Raw genomic sequence first — 21,411 nt, 5'->3', positions numbered from 1 at the left:
GCATCTTGTTCCCTGATACAGCGTTTCATTCTGTTGCCTTGTAGTCCCTGGATGGTTCCTGCATCTTAAATGTGCTTGACCTATAAAAGTTATTGCTAATGAGACCTATCCTGCACAGGACAGGACATGTGCATTAGGGTGTGGGGCGGAAGGAGAGCGGCGGTGTGAAACAGATTCCTCAACTGTGCCTTTAAGTAAATCCAATTGGCTCATGAAGACTGACTCATTGAAACCTGAAATCTCTTAACCAAACAAGGCATCAGCTGTTCCTTTTCCCCCATAGCTATGTGGGGCAGTGATTCATTAGAAATTAACATAGTCAAGAACACAGCTTTGCCGGACGCAATGGTGATCCCAGCGGCTCAGGAGGCTGAGGCAGGAGGATCTCGGGTTCAAAGCCAGCCTCAGCAACTTAGTGAGGCCCTAAGCAACTCAGTGAGACCCTGTCTCTAAATCAAATATTAAAAAAGGGCTGGGGATAGGGCTCAGTGGTTGAGCACCCCTGGGTTCAATCCTCAGTACCAAGAAAAAAAGAACACAGCTTTTTCTCCTTGGTCATTCACATAATCACTTGGACGGGTTTGGATACTGTTTCAGCAAGAGGATTTTTGAAAATATCTACTATCTCCATGGGAGATGCCTGGGGGCCGCTCATCCTGTGTCCTTTACTCTTTGGAAAAGTGACCCTTCTGTTGTTAATGGCTTCTTTGGGTGTGACTTGCAGATTTCAGACACTTTAAATAACGCAGTGCTGCAGGACTCCAAAGTGCCATTGCCTTGCTCTTGGTAACCGTGACCCGGGCTCACGCGTCTCCTCAATTTAAGAGGTTGGATGTGGTGCCAGGGCCGTGGCTAGCTGCAATTAAGCAGCCGTTCGAGTTAATTGAAATCGCCAAACACTAGATGCTCTTCCGGAGCCATCTGGAAAATTTCCCTCCAATTTTGCAAAAGTCCTTCGTGATCAGAAAAGTCATTGTCACACCCATCAGTGTGTGAAGACTGCCCGAGAGGCCCAAGGCTCTGCCTGAAGAAGTGGCGTCTTTGCTTTTGGTGGAGAAGGATGAGGCATTTGGAGCCTTGGAACTCGGTGTCGTTTTACAAGTTGCTTTTAGAAGGAAAGATGTGAAAGCCTCTTTCTCTGTAGTGTTATTTGAGCTCTTAAAGAATCCTTGAGGACATATTTACAGGGAGTGCGAGCAGGCAGGGCTTGGGATTTTTTTTTTCCCCCCTCTTTTTGGGTGTGGGGGGGAGCAGGGTGGTTGCTGAGATTTCTTTTTTGAGTGGCATTTGGTTCTGAGAAGCGAGCTTGTCGCTGTGATGGGAAGTCAGGACACAAGGTGGCACAGTGGAACCTTTTTCTCGGTGCTGAGAAAAGCATCTGTGAGTGCAGCCGATCCTGGCAGCTCACCAATAAATCCAGGAACAGACTGAGGATCATCAGCCGTTAAATAGTCACTGTGGCGATAATGGTGATTAAAAAGAAAGGCCAGGCTGCCCCTGCCCCGGGCCTCATCAGCTCCTCCCTGCACCCCCCGAAACACAAACTCACTTCTGGGGCTCTACACATTCACCCATTGGCCTGAAAGACTTTTTATGGAACTGAGGGCCAGATGCTGTTCTGGGGTGGGGACAGAAGGCCCAGGCAGACCACACCTGTGTAGCCAGGTCGTAAACAAGTCAACAGCAAGGATACTCGGGTGGGCAGAAAGGGTCTGGAGCACGCGACAGTCCATGCAACAGAGACCCTGGGTGGTGTGGATCAGGTCTGACTGTCCAGCGTCCCTTCAGACCTGCTGATGGCCTGGTTGGGTTCTCAGGAGTGATGTTGGGGAGTGAGTTCCTGAATGGCGAGAAGCGGCCACGCATGCGTGTTCTCAGGCTTCGTGGTCCAGGCAGGGCCAGTGGCAGGCAATAATGCCCAGAGGGATGAAAGAGGTAGCATAGAAATGGCGCATGGCAGCTTGCTGGAGCGTATGGACCAGGGGATGGAGGATTTTTTGGTAGCTGGTTGGAGGAGCAAGGCAGGGTCCAGTCAAGGAGGGCTTGGTGGGACCTAGAAAGGAGCCTGCATTTCATGGATGCTGTCTTGGGAAGCCATAGGGGTGGACAGTCAGGGGACCTTGTAATCTGATCCATGCTCCAGAAAGACTTCTCTGGCCTCTGTGTGCCTAAGGGATTTAAAGGACCTAAAGAGTGAGGCAGAGGACATTGGGGGTGTTCAGGGAGGGAGAAGGCAAGGTTCACCCAATGGGTCAGGGCGGAGTGGAAGGAAGGGAGGGGAATGGGAATGGGAAAGACAGTGGAGTGAATGGGCAGAACTTTCCCGTGTTCATATGTGAACACTCGACCAGGGAAACTCCACATCTTGTCCCACCACGAGAATGGGGAGTTAGACTCCATGTGTGTGTGATAGGTCAGAATGTACTCTACTGCCCTGTATAACTAAAAAGAAAAAATAATTTAAAAAAGATAAAGCATAAAAGCCCTGGTGCTATGCTCTCATGGTCATTGACGCAAAAAAAAAAAAAGTGTCAGAAGGGACTTGGTTTTCAAGGCTTGGTGTCCTGGAAGATAAAATTCAGGATATTCTTCTAGATCTCTTTTCTGGTCCTGTGCCTACACTTAACATGGCTAAAAATAAGAAGTCAGGATAAGAACCGGCCTCAAAGTCAGCCACACTGAGGAAGAGGTCCTCCAGGTATTTCTCCAACGTAGAAGCTTCTCGGTACCAACCACCGTGAGGGCTTTCCCTCTGGGGCTGGTGACCTTAAAATCGGGGCCCCTACGGCATCCTGGTTTTGGAAACAGAATCCTTATCTGTGTTTTTCTTTCAGGGAACTGTTGTGAGCTATTGTTTTGTCATTCCTTTTTGTACTTCCCAGTCAGTGCGGCTGAAAGTCAAAGTTTCAAAGGCGGTGGAATCTGGTGCTGTGGAGTGTCCAGATCCCCACGTCTCCTCCCTTCCCAGGCACGACTTCCTGAAGGGCTGTTGGGAAGAGGTCGGTGAGGCCAACCCTTGAACATTCACACAATAAATGATTCACATTTGAAATCCAGGTTGAGAAATATCAAGCCGTCAGTCCGACAGTGGAGGGATCTTTATTTTTATATCTGTTCTTTTCAGTTACACATGGCAGTAGAGTGCATTTTGACATCCTGTACCTACGTGGGGCATGACGTCCCATTCTTGTGGTGGGACATGATGTGGAGTTTCCCTGGTCGTGGGTTCACATAGGAACATGGGAAAGCTCTGTCCCATTCACTCCACTGTCTTTCCCGTTCCCATCCCCCTCCCTGCCCTTCATGCCTGAGGTACAAGTGTTTTTGGGCCGCCCTGTTGGCAGGACCCTGTTCTTAAACAAAGCATTCCAACCTACATTGCTCCAGAGAGCCTTCCCAGACTCACAAGAGACATCTAAATTCCACCTGAAGGAGTAGTGTCGGTGAGGAATATTTCCTGGAGAAGAAGGATCTGCCATTGTCCCCGTGGTCCATCATATGACAAATGAGTGGTGTTTTGAAGTTCTTTTGTTTGTTCTGTCCTCTGAAGAGAAGAGGCCACACTCATTCTACTGACTACCACCATCCTTTTTCCTACCTCCAACCCCCGACCATTAAAAAAATGAAGAAAAGTCATGTAGCCAGACGTCATGGCCCGCGCCTGCCATCCCTGAGGTTCAGGAGGCTGAGGCAGGAGGGTCACGAGTTCAAAGCCAGCCTCAGCAACTTAGTGTGAGGCTTTAAACAACTCAGTGAGACTCTGTCTCTAAATAAAATACAAAACAGGGCTGGGGATGGGGCTCGGTGGTTAACAACCTCTGGGTTCAATCTCCAGTATCAAAAAAAAAAAAAGAAAAAGAAAGAAAGGAAAAATCATGTTTGAGTCAGGAAACAGCTGGATAAGGCTACTTCTCATTTAAAACTCTTTCATAAGGCTTGGTATTCGTTGTGTAGCTTTGAAGACTTGCTTCCTTACCCCCAAAATCAGAGACTGAACTTAAGTGTATTTTTAGCATGTAGAGCCCACAGTGATCGATGATTTCAGTACTGTGACTTGGAGTAAAGTATCAGAGAAATTGACTGACTATGCATAGATTCCCATTCCCATTCCTTCTGTCGAAAAGAACTGGCTTCTTGGGCTGGGGTGGTGGCTCAGAGGTAGAGCACTTGCCTAGCACGCGTGAGGCCCTGGGTTCCATCCTCAGCGCCACATAGAAATCAATAAGCAAAATAAAATCATTGTGTCTATCTACAACCAAAAAAAAAAAAAAAAAAAAGGAAGAATTGTCTTTCAAAATCCATGCCACCATTATGGATTTCAGATACCTCGACCCGTGGACCTTTTGGTTGATCCCACTCTTCCATGAGGGTTCTCTATATGTATTCTCCATACGCCTTTTGTAGTTTTCTCTCTGTGTATTTTGTATAGATGAACAACTGTGTTTTCCTATTTCTTAGTGGGCTGTTATCCAAAACAGCTTCAGCACCTTTGAATGAGGACATCCTGTTTAGTATTTAAGAGCATAAGGGTGGGATGAGGCCACTTCTCCTCAGTGCCGTCTTATGCAACCATCAGTTTTCTCATCTGGCAACAGGGAGGATATGGGGACTTGCCTCAGAGAGCAGTTCTGAAGAATGAATGTGTATGAAGGATGAGCTCTTGGGCTGGGCTGTGGCTCAGTGGCAGAGCGCTTGCCTAGCATGTGTGAGGCTCTGGGTTGGATCCTCAGTACCACATACAAATAAATAAATAAAATAAAGGTATTGTGTCCATCTACAACTTTAAAAAAATTTAAAAAAAAAACCCCAGAAAATTAAAGAAATAAGAACGGTCTTTCTGGGTCCTTCCGCAGACCAGGTATTGATGACACCTGTGTCAGTTCAAGGCTCATGACTCAGGGGAAAGGCTCTGTGAACCATTAGCAGCCACCTGCCTTGCGAGCTACTTATTTTTCCCGGGGACATATTTATTAGGCTATATGTACAGTGTAATTGAAGCGGACTTCTCCGTAGACACAAAACCTATACGACTGTATTCTCTAATCTTCACAAAATACCAAGTGACATGTTATTGGGAGCCCTGTAGTCCAGACCTCCGGAGCCCAATCATACCTCTAAATGGTGATGGCAATGATATTTCACCACGGCCATTATTAGGTCCCCAAAGGAAAGAATATCTTGGTGTTTTGGGAGCCAATGGATCTGGTAGCCCTGTTCTTGGCCTATGGTATCATATTTGCATTGAAAAATGACACTGCAGAGTTGATGATAGTATTTGGCTAGAGGAAGGACAAAAAAAAAAAGTCAAACATGTCCAAATTGGGATTGTTTTTCATTTTGTTTTATGGATTCAATTTTGTGATATATGGCGTTTGCAAAGTCCTGCAGTGAAAATGTTCCCGGGCTTAAGCTTAGCTGTGAGATGACCCTGAGGCCCTTCGTTAGCTTAAGAAGACCTTAAAAATCATATTATTATTCAGTACGCCATTCATCATGGCCCTTGGTCCCTCCTCCTCCCTCTCTCAATGATAAAATGCTGACTGTCCTTCCCCCCCTTTTGCCCACTTTTCCACATTGGATTAGATTTCTTTTTTTCTTTCTTTCTTTCTTTTTCTTTTTTTCAGTACTAGGATCAAACCCGGGGTGTTCTACCACTGCACCACATCCCCAGCCCTTCGATTTCTTTTCTCTGTACTCCTAAGAGGAGCACTAGTGAATCCTCTCGGGGCACGGGTTGCTCACCAACTTCTTTCTCCATTGAGACAATCCTAAACTCCTCCAGCACAGGACCATGTTCCATTTACCTGGATCTCTCCAGTAATCCTTTGCAAGGCCTGTGAAAGATCTTGTGTGAACAAATAACCACCTGCCCAGTTCCTTTTCATAATTCAAGTCTCAGCTAAAATACTGTTTCTTCAGGAAAGACTTGCTTATAAATGTTGGTGAGGACGTGCGGGAAAAGGCACACTCATCCATTGCTGGTGGGACTGCCGGAAAACAGCACGGAAATTCCTTAGAAAACTTGGAATGGAACCACCGTTTGACCCAGTTCTCCCACTCCTCAGTATATACCAAAGGATTTAAAATCAGCACACTATGGCGACATGGTCACATCAATATTTTTAGCAGCTCAGCTCACAATAGCTATGCTATGGAATCAACCCAGAGGCCCCTCAACAGATGAATGGATAAAGAAAATGTGGCATCTATACACAAGGGAATATTACTCAGCCTTAAAGAAGAATGAAATGATTCATTTGCAGGTAAACGGATGGAGCTGATATTTTAGGATTGAATTATTTCACTTGTTTCACAAGAACCTCCACTTCCATCCCTTTACCGGCATATTCCATTGCATAGGGAAGGCAGTCATTAAGTTGAGTGAAAGCTAGGAACATCTCCAGTGTGTTAATCCAGCCCTGCACTCAGGCCAGGAAGTAGTACCATTGTCCAAGTGCACAAAATATTGGCTGCACTTGTTGGTAGTGCTCAGCTGTTTACTATTACAGCTGCATTATGTATAAAATCTAGAAAAGCTGGAAAATACTGAAAATCAGAAGATGAATCACTTCCTCACCCTACTGTTTAGAAACAATGTTTTCATTACATTTCCTTTAGTCTTTAGTATGATATATGTGAATAATATATGTGAGTATAGATGCATATCTACTTTTTAACAATGCATTTATTTTTTTCATTTCTATTTTACACTGTTTTCCTTGTCATAGAACATTACTGCTTTCCCCAATCACTAAATAGTCTTCCTTGGACTCATTTTAAAAGAATTCAGAATTTTTCATCTTATTCATATAGGTCTGTTGGCTTTGTCCTCTCTTCTCAGAAGTTCAGATTCTTTCTAGTTTTTATTTTCTTTCAATAATGCTGTGTTCACTGGTTGCAGTGGTGCACGCCTGTCATCCCAGCAGCTCGGGAGGCTGAGGCAGGAGGATTGAAAGTTCAAAGCCAGCCCCCACAAGTTAGTGAAGCCTTAAGCAACTCAGGGAGACCTTGTCTCTAAATAAAAAAATAAAAAGTGCTGGGGATGTGGTTCAGTGGTTAAGTGCCCCTAGGTTCAATCTGTGATGCCAATAATAATAATAATAATAATTTGTATTGATCATATTTTTTATATGAATCTTTGTCAGACTCTCTGACTTTTGCCTTGGTACAAACTCTAATGTTGAGTTGACTGAGTCAAAGTCCACTGTAGTTTTAGGCTCCTCGTTTTTTCTAGGTTTCCCTCCCCCCATCACTATATATCCAGTTCGCGCTCTGTGCACACAGTGCTCCCTGATTTAGCTCCAGGACTTTTCTAATCCATTTTGCTTTACAAAACTCTGTAAAGAATCCCGTGTGTTCAGTGGCATGTGGATTAGTGAGATGCAGCGTTGTTGGACTGCTTAGGAGGCAACCAAAATATTTTCATTTTAGAGTACACCAAGCTAGGGACCCGGTGCAAAGGAGGATGAAAACCACAATGAAAAAGTTCAAATTGGTGACACGGTACATTTTTTTTTTTTTTTTATGGTGTGTCAATCTGCTCTGTGTGCCTCAGAGACTTGAGGATTCCCCCATTCAAAGCCTTTGGCACAGTTTTTCTTGATTCTTCCTTACTGGTTGCCAGTCTCACTTTCTTGAATCCTTGGGGGACGTGTTAGTTCCCTAGAAGTCCAGTCTTTGTCCCAGCAACTCAGGTTTTGGTCACCTCCAGGCTGGAGTGGCAGCTTTCGTTTGGCTTCCCTAATAGCGATCCCGGGCTCTCCTGCGTCTCCCCTCGTCCCCGTGAGTCATAAGTCTCTACCTCAACAGGGCTTGAAAAACCTGTGCTCCTTGGGGAAAAGAAGCGACTCTGGAAACATGCAGAGATCTGCGATGGCTTGAGAGATTTAAATCTGCAATAAAGGGTCCTGCAATGTGTTGCGTTTATCTTACTTAAAAAGCCAGTACAGACGTGTGTTTACTGTGGTGTCTGTAGGTACCTGTGAGTTACAGGTATCATAAATGCTCTCCTGGTGGTAGAAGATATTCAAATAGGTCATAAAGCCACCCGTAGTCCCATGAGCCAAATAAAGTCTATAGCCTTTGAGTCTTTGTTAGCAAATGCCTAGGATTCTGTTACACATTTTCCATATAAATTATTTGTGCCCTACCATTGTGTAAGTTGACCTGGAATGCCATTGCGCCCCTTAGTGATAGGAGAACACGTTCAGGAGCACCGTTTGTGGCCTTGATAGAGGAAGAGATGCCTCCTCCTCCTGTTCACTGGTCAGGCCCCCGTCACTAGCAGAGAAGCTGCCATTTGTTCTCTCTGGAGGGACACCTCATTCATAGGGAACTTTGGAAACGGAGGTCCCCTGCTTTGGTCACTTCCATGGATCACACTGGGACTCACGCTTTGAACATTCGTACTTCCCTGGAAACGTTTTCTGGGATCCCTTAGAAGTCACATTTGCTGTCATCTGGGTGCTAAGAGCAGATGGTGTGAGCCAGGGACCTTTCTCCCTTTCTTCCACCTCTTCTGAAACGCCCCTTCCTGCCCCAGGGTGGACCAGAGGGGCCCGTGAAGACCGGTGCCGTCTCTGCCCTCGGGTTTCCCATGCAATAATGTGCGGTGAGGGACAGGCCACAATCGCCCCACTGCCGCTGGGTGTACAGAGTACATTTGTCTCATAAAAACCCTGGACGTGCCCCAGAGGGTCAGCTAATGCTGCCACCCATGCCCCATCCAGAATGGGGGGGCCTGCAGCTGATTCCGCACAGAGCTCCAGCCGTGGTCCGTCCGTCCGGGACCATCTTGGCCAGCAGTGACCCTCTGAGTCTTTTTCGTTAGGGCCTCCCAGCTGTTTTCAATCCTTCTGAATTGTTCTGGCTAAAATAAATTATAAATTGTAATAGGAGGTTTGTTCCAGCATTCATATTTATTAGATTTTAAGATTTAATGACCATATGGGCCTAAAACAAATGTTTGATTTTTTTTTTTTTTTTAAAGAGCAGTCAAGTGAAGTCTCTTGATTTTAACTATTTAAATATTCATTTGTGGCTATAACCCATTTTTGGGTCCTGCAAAAAAAAAAAAAAAAAAGGTGGGTGGCTTTTGAAAAACAAAGGTTTGGGGCAAATGGCTGACCAAGAGGAATTTTGAAGCCTTCTTCAATTAAAAAAAAGATTTTCGTATTTCTTGTCAAATGTAGCTTGGGCCAGTTGATCTGAGACCTTTTGGTCTTCCTAGAAGAAACAGACTTTAATTGTCTTTCTTCTTTTATTAAATATGTTTTTGGTTGTTGATTGACTTCTAAAAAAATTTATTTACATGCAGCGGTGAGAATGGAACCCAGTACCTCACCCATATTAGGCAAGCGCAGTATCACTGAGCCACAATCCCAGCCCCTTTCTTACTTACTTATTTTTTTTAATTAAAGTTTTATAGTCATACCTGGTAGTTGAGTTCATCGAAACAAACTCACATGCATGAAATTTGATGTCAATGCATGATCCCCCTTTTCCATTTCCTATTCCTTCTACTCTCCCACACCCCCATATCTTCCAGACTGGTTGACTTTGGTGTAGTTAACAGTGGAAGGGCCTTTAATTAATTAATGTTTATTTTCTAATTAATATTTTATTGCCTCAGTGAGAAGTGAATGCAGTATTCTTGAAAAGGAATTATAAATTAGGCTAAAGTAGCCTTAAACTAGTGTCTCTGATCCCTACCCCTCCTCGCTCCAGGAGAAACATCCCTGTCATGTTTGATGGGGACATTCACCACCAAAAGCCAGGCATGTGTGGGCAACTGTCCCCTGCCACACCTGCATTCTGCTGCTTGCTGTTTTAACACCTCATTATGTTTTGGAGGCCTTAAGTGTTTTGTAGTTTTGGTGTTTTTATTGTTGTTGTTGTTGTTGTTGTTTTGGTACCAGAAGATTACACCCAGGGGCACCTAACCACTGAGCCCCATCCCCAGCCCTATTTTGTAATTTAGAGACAGGGTCTCACTGAGTTGCTTAGGGCCTCACTAAGTTGCTGAGGCTGGCTTTGAACTCACGACCCTCCTGCCTCAGCCTCCCAAGCCACTGGGATTACAGGTGTATACCACAGGCAACCTGCAGTGTTCTTATCTGTCAACTGAGCTCATTTCTTTGAACCAGTGCAGAGTGTTCAAAGAACACATGGGTGGGCCACCCCCAGTTTATGTAATCCTTCCAGTGGTTTCCAGGTTTCCTGTATGCCAACAATGCTGCAGTGAATGTCCACCTGGATGCATCTTGGGTGGTGTGTGCATCTCTGTGATGAGAAGGAAAAGTGCGCTTTAGTTTGGGTCTGAACATTGTAAGAGACTGGCCAGTGTGGATTGAAACCATCTTGCCCTGACTCCACCTACCTAGGTGGAGATTCCTAATGCATATTTTTATATGAGGTCATTAGGATCCCAGGCAGAGTCAGGTTCTGTAAAAGCTAGCTGTAATGAAACCTGGTTTATTTTACTTAACTAAGAATGCTTCAGTTAGGGGGCTATCTGAATTTAACCATGCAATATAATATAATTTTGAGTGCATCCAGTGATCCATATTATTTTTACAGAAATCATATGAATCTACCTGAAAATGCCTAATGATTATTTTCAGATTAATAAAGAAATATCAGAATTTTTCAACTCGTTGTCTATGGGTGAAATATTTCTCCTAAGTCTTTTTTATACGTTGATATGCTTAGCAGATGGGTTCTCCCTAGTTAGAGCAAGATAATCATACCCACTTCCTTTTTGAATGACGTCACTTGGCCAAGGAAGGTGAGAGATTTAGATGTTGGAGGTGACTTAGGTAGAAGGCTTTTAAACAGCCAGGCCTGGTGGCACACACCTGTTATCCCAACGATTTGGGAGGCTGAGGCAGGAGGATCATGAGTTCAAAGCCAGCCTCAGCAACTTAGCAAGGTCCCGGATAACTTAGTGAGACCCTGTCTCAAAGCAAAATATAACAAGGGCTGGGGATATGGCTCAGTGGTTAAGCACCTGGGTTCAATCCCTGGTACTACAAAAAGATGAAGAAGAAGGCTTTTAAGCATTTCCCCTTATTTATCTTTGCTATCTTGGGAAGTGAGATTTATTATTTCCATCTCGCCTCTGGAGAAACTGAGGCATTGAGGTTCTAGGGTGTCATGCTAAGGGTTGCCTGAGTTTACCTTAATTGAAAAAAAAATTTGTTCTTTCTAGAGTTTCCTTAAATATGGTCCTCTGACATCTTGCATCAGATGGCCTAGGAAGAGCTGTTAATTAACACTGCAGATTCCTGGGCCCCTGAGGTTGGCGCCTGGGGTTCTGCATTTTTAACCAGGAACCTAATGTTCCTGAGGCACTCCAAAGTCCCAGAGCCAGACTGTGCTGACCTCATTCTGGCAATGTGAGGAGCCTCCGTGGAGACGGTCCCCAAAGTATCTCAGCAGGAGTGATTCTTGTCACGCTTCACTTGCAGTGGGCACACCCGTGTTGCTCCTCTGGGTGACTACGTCCTCCCTCGCCCACTTCCGTTGCCTGGAATTACTTGTGCTGAACTTCTCCTGGCTCGTGGCTGGCTTGACAAGTCACTTCCCAAAGAGTTGACATCATCCCGGTACTGCACAGGAATCGCGCTCTCAGGAACAAGTTGAAATTTCTTCTGCAGAATCCACAGATCCCAAGTGTATCTCTGTCACTTGGTATATAAATGGAATCTGCCTTTCGCATTCTAACCCCTGCCGGGACAGAATAAATAAATAAATAAATGAAGGTGGCAGCTTGTGAAAAGGATCACTTCTGAAACCCCAAGATGTGCCTTATTTTTCTTTCTCACCTCTCTTTCTCACACTCCACCGGTGACACATTCCCTCTAAGCCTGCCCCTAGTTGCTACTGAGTTTTCTAGAAGTGCAGAGATCACTGTTTGGCTCCCCCCCCCCCCCCCCCCCCCCCCCGTCAGCTTGTGCCCTCCCACTAGGCAGAGGGCTTGGGGACAGCCAACCACTCTTTCTCCAAGAGCGTCTCTTTTTGTCCTCAGCTGTGTGTAATTTTTCTCTCTCATGTCCAGTGACATGCTTTGCCCTCGGGGGGCTGGACTGAGCCCCAGTCTTTCCAACAAGCCAAGGAGGAGGTTGGCTGGGTGACTGACTGACAGGCATCCAGACAGGAGCTGATGATCATCATTGGGGAGGGATCCTAGACCCACTTGGACTTGGGCTCCTATTTTTTCCCTTCTTCTGGCAAAAGAGCATCCGTCTTTGTTGTGGTGTTGAGCTCATCCAAATCAAGAAGGCGGTTTCTCTTCTAAAAGACAGAGAGGAAAAAAAAAAAAAGAAAAAAAGACAGAAATGGAAAAAAAAATTTAATTTTAACCATGCTCTCCTTTGAAACTAAATATATACCCCTTCCTCTATTCTGATTGGTCTGCTTCCGTTGACAAGTGGATCGCGGGGGAAAGGAAAAGATCCTGGACTTAATTGTAAGTTAAGACTCTCTTAATCCAGAAGAGCATTTGAGATTCTGTCCGAGTGTTCAATTTCCCAGGCCGCTGAGGTCTGTGAATTTCTTTTCCAAGCCTCCAGGCTGCTGCAGTACAACTCAGCATAGCTAATGCAGATAGATCTGCCTGTCGCCTCCCTCCTCCCTCGGCTTTGATTCGATATGAACAGCCTGGTAACTCCGATGCTGGGGAGAAATCTGACATAACTCTGCAGATGGCTAGGTTGCCATGAAACACCTGGGGATTGTTCTTTAAGAAAAAGGTAACATTTATATGCTAATGATCTCTTCCCCCCTCCCCTCCTTTTTTTTTTTTTTTCTTCCAGGGCTGCCCGTTCCCAAGAAGAGCCCAAAGTCGGTAAGGACTTGTCAGCTACTTGGTGCTTGTTTGGGGGTGGGGGGTTGGCACGGGGGTTGGGGTGGGAGGATGTGCGAGATCTGGCTTCCCTTGGCTAAATGCATTTCGGAGACGGGAGCCGGTGGCTTGCTTTGATTAAGTTCTGGGGATCTGTTTGGTATAGATGGGGGTTTGGGCTTATCTTGTAAACTGTGGGGGATTCGTGGGCAAAGCTGCAGGAGCTGGGATAAAGGATTGCATGTGAGTACCTTCACCGTGCAGAGGGATCACAACTCTCCTTCCAGCAGATGAGTTTCAGAGCCGGGTTTTAACTTGCTACATACAAATGCTATTGTTTCCTTTTGCAAAAAGACTCCACCTGCTCCGTGGGTAGCATTGCTCTCAACTGGTGTTTCCAGCCGGTTCACATGGCTACTCATGGCTACTCATTCTCTCCCAGAGCTTTTTTTTTTTTTTTTTTTTTTTTTTTTGGTGCATGGATTGATGACTTATTTACAAATTCTAAAGCCTGTAGGTTTAAGGAAGGCTTCTTGCATGTCCATGCTCGGGTGGAGCAGGTTTTGCGTGGCCCCAGCCCTGAGAATAAGACATTTCCTAGCTGTGGAAATGCCCTTTGTTGTTTGGCTGGCTTTAGCAGCATTATGCTGCAGGTATAGGATTCTTAAAAAAAAAAAAAAAAATCAATGTTTTGCTGTCCTTTCTAATCTGGTTTCCCTGAAGATGCATTACCTACTTGACACGTTAGCTAATGGCTTGGAGGTTATGGTGTTTGGGCTTGGTGGTCTGCTGCTTTTGCTCCGGGGGGCACTAACAAGAAATTAAAATGCTACTTAAAAATTCAAAATCTGGAACTCTGTGTAATTGATCGGGGTGGGAAGAGGCCTCCCAGTTCATTAGCACTGGGATCCAGAAGGGTGCTTCCTGGTGACTTAAAAGATTTTGGGGGGACGGGCAGATTTACAGCTTCGTGCATCCCCCCCCTCTCCCGGGGAAAGAAGGACCTTTAAAACTTTGCATGCTTCCAGGGCTGGGCTCAGTTCTTTCCACCTGTCTCCAAGCGTGGTGGCGCCAAGCAGAAGTTTATTAAGACGGGAGAGGGAGCTTCCTGCATCCCTGAGCCCCACTCCTAAGTTCTCCAGAGAGAAAAACCTGCAGTCATTGATGTGATTCCATTGGCATAGTGCCATGGTCATGGGGAAGGGCGACTCCAGGGCTGCTGGCCCTGTCAGTCTGTGTTAGGCAGGGATGGGCTGGTCCGTGTCCACACTGGAGCTCCAGAGATGCTAACGCATGTGCATGTGCACATGTGTGTCCCCCTGTCCCTTGCCCGTCGTCAAAAACCCATTTGGCCTTCAGAAAAATAGAAGTGAGTCTGGAAGACGTGTCTCCCGAGCTCGGGTTGGTGCAAGCCGTTTTTTTTTCTCTTTTCTCCTCCCCTACCTGCAGCCATGCTGGGCTGAGACATGGGTTTATTTTAAACACCTGCATGGCCCAGACAAGAAGCCTATGGGGAGACGTAGCAGTGTGACACTGGTGGCATGACCAGAGGCAGCCAGGTGTCCCTCTCTGGCATCCTACTTACATTTACTGGGCACAAGGATTTTTGAAATCCGGGTACAACTCATCTTCCCCATAGCGTTTTGGCATTACCTGGGGAACCCCCAAAGGGTCTCAAACAGGTACAGAGGCTGCATTCACCAACTCAGTGGGTGCCCCCACCCCAGAGCCAGTTTATTTTGCAAGAGCCATGTCATTAGCAAGCAGCCAGCCAATTACTCGGGGCTGCCCTTCCTAGGGAAAGAGCTCTCTTAACGGCTTTGGCCACAGTCTGCTGGCTCTTAATTACCACAGGCCCACAGAGTGGTGGCTGCCGGGCTCCCAAAGACAAACCCCCCAACTTGAGGCCTGTCCTTCCCCGATTCCGGTGCCAGCACGGGGATGAGGGTCTGGGCGGCCATTGCTGGTCCACTCTGGCAGCTGCTGCAGGAACTCTGGGGCTGTCAGCCAAGGTGTGCTCTTGCAGTGGAGCTCACATCTGTGATGGGTGGGAGCTCTGCACAGGTGGGCGGGAAGCCCCTTCCCTCTCCCAGTGGGCATCTCAGTGGTGTCCTGCCACAGAGACAGGGGGGGATGGGATTTTTTCTGGTGGGGATCCACAAGGAACCTGGATGCCCTGGGACCTGAAAGTCACTCACTCGGGTTGGGACCAATTGGTCCAGTTCTGCAGCCTGCATGATCACAAGCCTGGGTTGTGACTCGCTTGGATTTGCCAAGCAGCTCTGTGCACGTGGTTTTGGAATCCAGGACGGGGGGGGGGGGGGGGGGGGGGTGTATTTTTCTTAGAGGTTGTTGGCTTGATCGGTTTCCTCATGTGACGGACAGCTTCTGCGTGCTTTCACACCTCATTTCTTTTCTTTTTAATGTTTTGCAATAATTAGTTAGTCTTATTAGAGCAGAATATCATATTCCCCCTCCTGGGTATCCCTATAAGCATATTTTTTTTTTCTATTTTTTTTTTAAGTTGTAGGTAGACAACAATACTTTTATTTTATTTATTTGTTTTTATGTGGTGCTGAGAATTGAACCCAGGACCTCGCACCTGCTACACAGGGGTCCTACCACTGAGCCCCATCCCGAGCCTCCCCGTAAGTTTATTCTTAATAAGCAGCTTCACCCACTGGATTGAGTGTGGATGCTCAGTTTGTGGTTATAGCCTCATTGGGGACAGTGACTATGTCTTAATATCATTGTATTCATTTGATATCTGAACTTCCATAATATCAGGGATTTCTCTGCCAAACAACAGAGATAAAAATAAGAGATATTTGCTGTTGGGTTTTAGATCTCTCTAGAAAACAGATTCTCTGGCCCAACTTAGTCATCCTGACTGCAAAACTTAACTAACTGGGACTGTCAGTCTGAATCACAACATAAGAACGTTCTGTCTGAGAATTTAAAACGACCAGTGTCACACCAGATCCTGTGTTTTAAGTCACATTCACTTGGATTTTCCTCCTACTTCCTTTTTCAACTTTTTCTTTCTCTGTTTCTTCATCTGCCCATCCACCCTTTCTCTGTATCCATCTGTCCGTCCATCTATCCATATGTACAGCCATCCTTACAATACATTCATCTTTGATTTACTTACCCACCCGTCTGTTCATCCATTTATTCCACAAACTAGTATTAAGAACCTATCAAATGCCGGGTGTGATAGCACACGCCTGTAATCCCAGGGGCTCAGGAGGCTGAGGCAGGAGGACCAAGAGTTCAAAGCCAGCCTCAGCCCACTTAGCAAGGCCGTAAGCAACTCAGCAATTAAATGTATAAAAAAAGGGGGCTGGGGATGTGGCTTGGGGGTTATGTGTCCCTGGGTTCAATCCCCAATTACCCTCCCCCCAAAAAAAGAACCTATCAAGTGTCAGGTTTGGTGTGAGGCACTAGAAATGCAATGATAAATAGGATGCTCCATGGTTGTGGTATTGCTCTTTTGAAAAGCTCAAAGACAAATAGGGTCTTGATTACTACATTCATTGAAAACGGCTTCTTTGTCAGAGTTCCCAAAATGTTGTATGCATTCGCTCCATCAGCAAGTGTTTACCGAGTGTCTTCTACTGCCACACTCAGTGCAGGTTTTCAGTGGGAACTGAAATAGGAAATACTGCTTTCATGGAACTGGTGAGAGAAACCACACGAACAGATCTTTACCATGGAAATTGAAGTCTACTGAGAATATATTTTGAGAAGTTAATGTGGCAGAAGTATAACATAGACAAGTATACACCTTACGAAAATCATTCTGCTCTCAGTCACAACAACCAAGTAGTCACAGAAAGTCAGGACAAGATGAAATTCAGTGCTGTGACGGAGCTATGTTATACTTTGGAGTTCCCCAGCAGCCTGAGTGGTATAGGAAACCAGATTATTTACTTACTGGTTATTGGATAAAAGAAAGTGTATTAAGGAGACAAATCTTCCTACTTACTGGAGGGGACCCTGGATGGCGGGCAAGGAGATTTCTTCAACTTCTTTCTAGCAAACTTAGCAAGATAAAAATAATAACAGCAGGCCTTTGTTCATGGCACTCCATCTCTTTTTTCCTTTAAAGGGATGCTAAAGGAAAACCTGTCCTTGAGACACAAAGACGGTAGAGAACGTGCACATTGAGCCATCCCCACCTGAATCATTCAGTTTTATGAATCCTGCCTTTTTCACTCTCTCCAAGTTGCTGTTCACCCTTCTCTCTACTCCCCCTCGCCCAAGGCCACGTGTCTCACCAGCATGGCCACAGATCCCATCACCGTACCCCAGGGAAGCAGAGAGACTGGTAAATGGGGGATGGCTGAGTAAGTTTACCCACGTAATATTTCCTGGCCTCTCCCCTCCACACAGCTGGCTTCAGGTTCAAGATCTCGGGGAGAGCCCTTTGGCACCCCCTAGAACAAAGACAGTGCATTTTTTTTTCTTTTTTTCTGGTACCAGAGATTGAACCCAGGGGCTCTTACCTACTGAGCCACATCCCCAGCCCTATTTTGTATTTTATTTAGAGACAGGGTCTCCCTGAGTTGCTTAGGACCTCACTTTTGCTGAGGCTGGCCTTGAACTTGCAATCCTCCTCCCTCAGCCTCCTGAGCTGCGGGATCACAGGCGTGTGCCACTGAGCTTGGCATAGTTTTGGATTCTGTTAAAACATGGCATTGGGAAGCAAAGCTTGTGTTCATATCCAGTCAGGGCTTTCGCTCTTCTTCCTGCACTAACTCCTTTCACATGCTTTTTGGGAGAAAGTCATTTAGCTTCGACCCATCAATGATGCCAGAGACCAAAAAAAAAAAAAAAAAAAAAACCAAAACAAACCAACAGGACACAGAGCCGTCCTTTGCTGGGTTTTGGATCTGAGTCTCTGGTTTTCATTCAACCTCCAATGACATTGACCTCATCAGCACTTGGAATATTTCCTGTTGTCCATGTGAATTGCTCCAGTGGCCTTGGGTCTTGGCAGATAAGTGAACTGTAAATAATTTTTTGCTTTAAAATGGATCAATTTGTCATTTTTCAAGCCACATGAATTCTTTTCGTCATTTAAGCTCCTAAGTGCTGTCTGTATTCATTTGCTCTTCCAAGCAAATATTTTCAGTTCACTTTGTAAGTACCTCCATTTCGAAATCATTCTGCGAAATAACTGATCAGTTGGTTTCCCCCTCCCATTTCCATTTCTACAAACCCTTGCATCTTCCCGATTGTCCTGGCCTGACAGGAAACAGTGTGAGGGTCGTTCACTTCAGGGAGGATGGATGGTACAGTTCTGTCTTAGAAGGTCTTATGATACAAGATCAGGGCCACTGTGTGGCTAAGGACTTTTATGGAGGTTTTAAAATCGAGCCCCTTTTCCTTCTTCTAATTTTCTGTGATTTGAGACTCAAATCAAATTCTTGCTTCAAAAATATTAGCCTGGCTGGGTGCAGTGACGCATGCCTGCAGTTTTTCCGTCCCCAGCCACATGGGAGGCTGAGGCAGGAAGATCCCAGATTCGAGGCCAGCCTCAGCAACTTAACAAGACCCTCCAAAGGGCTGAGGATGTAGCTCAGTGCTCAAGCATCCCTGGGTTCAATCCCCATAACAACAACCAAAAAAAGTGGCAGTGCTTGGTATTGCTCTCTCTCAAACCCCAAGCATTTGCTGAAGCTGGAGACATGGAGGGCAGGAACCCTGTTTGTAATACACCCCCTTCTTCTGTCCCCCAGGGGACTGCAGGGACAGCCTCCTCATTGGCCTGCCTGTTCCACTGCTTTCCCAGGTCAGCTCCCTGCCCAGGAGCCGGACCAACATTCTGGGAGTATGTTGGCCACTGTAGATCATGAGTGGGTCCCCATCTCCCAAGCCAAAAGCCAAGTGCAGACTCCCTGCCATAGTCTGGAGGAACCTGCATTACCTGGCCTCCGAGTTCATCTTAGACCACCCCATTGCCCTGCCGGGCAGGGCCGGCCTTTCTACCCTGGGGACTTAGAAGCTACTGGGACTGTTGGTCAAACATTCCTCCACAGGTTCCTGTACCTTGTATCTGAAGGACATTGCAGTGTGCAGTTTTCAATACAGGAGGGCCATTTGGCTAATGTCCACCCGTACACATACAGTCATGGGCATCAGCTACACGTTCAGGTATACAGGTGTACCAGATGCTTCTCTCCATCATGTTTTTAGTATACACAGGGTCCCTTTAAGAAGCTTGAAAGGAATTGGGGTGGGGTGCAAGCCTGTGATCCAAGTGGCTCGGAAGGCTGAGGCAGGAGGATCATGAGTTCAAAGCCAGCCTCAGCAAAAGTGATGCTGTAAGCAACTCAGGGAGATCCTGTCTCTAAATAAAATATTAAAAAAAGGGCTGGGGATGGGGCTCAGGGGTTGAGCACTCCTTGGTTCAATCCCCTATACCAAAAAATAAAATAAAAGCTGGTGTCTCACCTAAGAGAATGAGGCAAAAGACAATCACAGTAATGCAAACCTGGTCCCAGGCTGTCACTAGTTCAAAACTGAGTTTACTTTCAAGTCCCAAGCCCTTAGGGAGGTAATTTAGAAAAGACATACAAGTTAACTTTAATTTTGGGAGATAGATGTATATATATGTAAATGTAGCTTTTCTTTTGAACAATCCAGGGCGTAACCAGATAAAAGACAGCATCATAAATAATTAGCATGCTCGCAGAAAATAAAAATCATATTTGAAAATTTTACATACACACAGCATAGTTAAGTATGTATATCCCAGAGTGCCAACAAGAGTTTTGATACTGAATCCATTTTCAAATCTATCTTCAAATGCATTTTCAAATCATTTAAATGATTTTGAGATGGATCATAAAGTTAAGTCTTACCAAAGAAGAAATGTAAAACTCTTCCAGGATACTCTGTACTTAGCCCACTAATAGGCCACTTGTGCATGCCAGCCAATGGCAGTTTAGTGGTGGCACCGTTTGGAGAGCGCATTCTCACGATGCACCTGTACTTCTCTGCCAAATAGAGGGACAAGATTTAGATGACATTTAAAAGGGACTCCAAGGTACAATTCAACTGAGAAGCAGTTTTGCAACCTTATTCCAAATTGTATCTGTCATTGTGTATTACATTGAAGCTAAATGAGTCACTTATTTGGGAGGTGAGAAAGGCTATTATAATTTGAAAAATGATCCAGGCCTTGCCAGTGGATTCCAAATGTACATTCTCTTTATGGTGAGGTCACCTCTCTAGTTAAAGAGATTCAAATCTTCCAGGTCATCTGGGCACAGTGGCACATACCTGTCATCCCAGTAGCTTGGGAGGCTGAGGCAGGAAGCTTGGCGAGTTCAAAGCCAGCCTCAGCAAGGCCCTGAGCCACTTAGCAAGACCCTGTCTCTAAATAAAATATAAAAAATGGGCTGAGGATGTCACTAGTTGGTTAAGCACCCTGGGTTCAATCCCCAGTCCTTAAATCAATCAATCAATCAATCTTCCAGGCTAGAGTTTTATTGTATGGACATTTTAGGGTCCTAGAAGCCCTCGTGTGGCAAGCACACGTGTGTAGTAAGCGGGTAAAAGCACAGGGGCATTCTCTGCAGCAGGAAGTTCCAGCACTTTCCTCACACTCTCTCAGTGGGGTAGGGTTGCCGGAAAGGTCTTTTTCTCCAGTTCAGGGGAAAGATACAGTGGAAGAGGTTAAAGTTAGGTTTCAAGGGGCCAATGGTCCAAGAAGGCTGTAGTGCAGGGACCCAGAGTAACCTTACAAAAGAGATAGCAGGCTGGGCAAAGTGGCGCATGCCTGTAACCTAATCAGCTCTGGAGGCTGAGGCAGGAGGATCTCAAGTTCAAAGCCAGCCTCAGCAAACGTAAGGCACTAAACAACTCAGTGAGATCCTGTCTCTAAATAAAATATTAAAAAGGGCTGGGGATGGGACTCAGTAGTTGAGTGCCCCTGAGTTCAATTCCCAGTACCCACCCAAAAAGGAAATGATGGTTGGTGGACGTTGCCTTGAGATCCTCCACCTCAGCCTCCCAAGCTACTAGGATTACAGGCATGCGCCACCGCACCCAGCCATAATTCCACGTTTTTTCCTACATATTGTGGTGTGTGTGCACACCAACAGTGTGCTGATCTTGTGCATGGTTGTTTATAATATTGATACCTTTCTAGGGGACACATGAAAAGAAAGACAAATCCCTACTGGCATGCAAAAGAGAAGGGGTGTCTTATCTGTCTTGGTCATTTTCTCACCCTCATATCTTCACTGTTGCTCTGGGGAGCTAGAGGACAGGGGTCACCTCTTAGGACAGAGGTCCGACACCTGGCCTGATAGTCAATGCACAGTGGTTGAGGGCATTTGGAGGAGGGTGGGGTCCAAGTTCTGTTCTAGGGCTTGGAGTGCTGATCCTTCCACCTCTGGGCTGAGCTCGTCATCATCAGTGAGAACAGGGTGTTGTGGTGTTGGCGGTGGTGTTTGTCGCCACCCAAAGGCCAATGCATTTTCCTGGTGTCTTCAGTTTTGCATCCCCTTGGATCAGATGGAATCGAGCCTCGCTCACAGTTTCCCCAAGTGTAG

The 21,411-nt window shown here is 45.8% G+C and overlaps 1 protein-coding gene across 24 annotated transcripts in view; it reads left to right on the top strand.

Annotated features, from left to right (window-relative positions):
• The window catches only part of Magi1 (membrane associated guanylate kinase, WW and PDZ domain containing 1), a 595,279-nt gene that overhangs the window by 538,456 nt on the left and 35,412 nt on the right, over nucleotides 1-21,411 (top strand). For all 24 annotated transcript variants that reach the window (XM_078038623.1, XM_078038624.1, XM_078038620.1 and 21 more), the window contains one exon: nucleotides 12,816-12,847. In XM_078038623.1, coding sequence (XP_077894749.1) covers nucleotides 12,816-12,847 — 32 coding nt within the window. The remainder of the gene's footprint in view (nucleotides 1-12,815; nucleotides 12,848-21,411) is intronic.

Source organism: Ictidomys tridecemlineatus, chromosome 2 (assembly GCF_052094955.1).
Source record: "Ictidomys tridecemlineatus isolate mIctTri1 chromosome 2, mIctTri1.hap1, whole genome shotgun sequence".
Lineage (NCBI taxonomy): Eukaryota > Metazoa > Chordata > Mammalia > Rodentia > Sciuridae > Ictidomys > Ictidomys tridecemlineatus.
The sequence above is the reverse complement of the archived record's forward strand: the minus strand, read 5'-3'. Positions and strand labels throughout refer to the sequence as shown.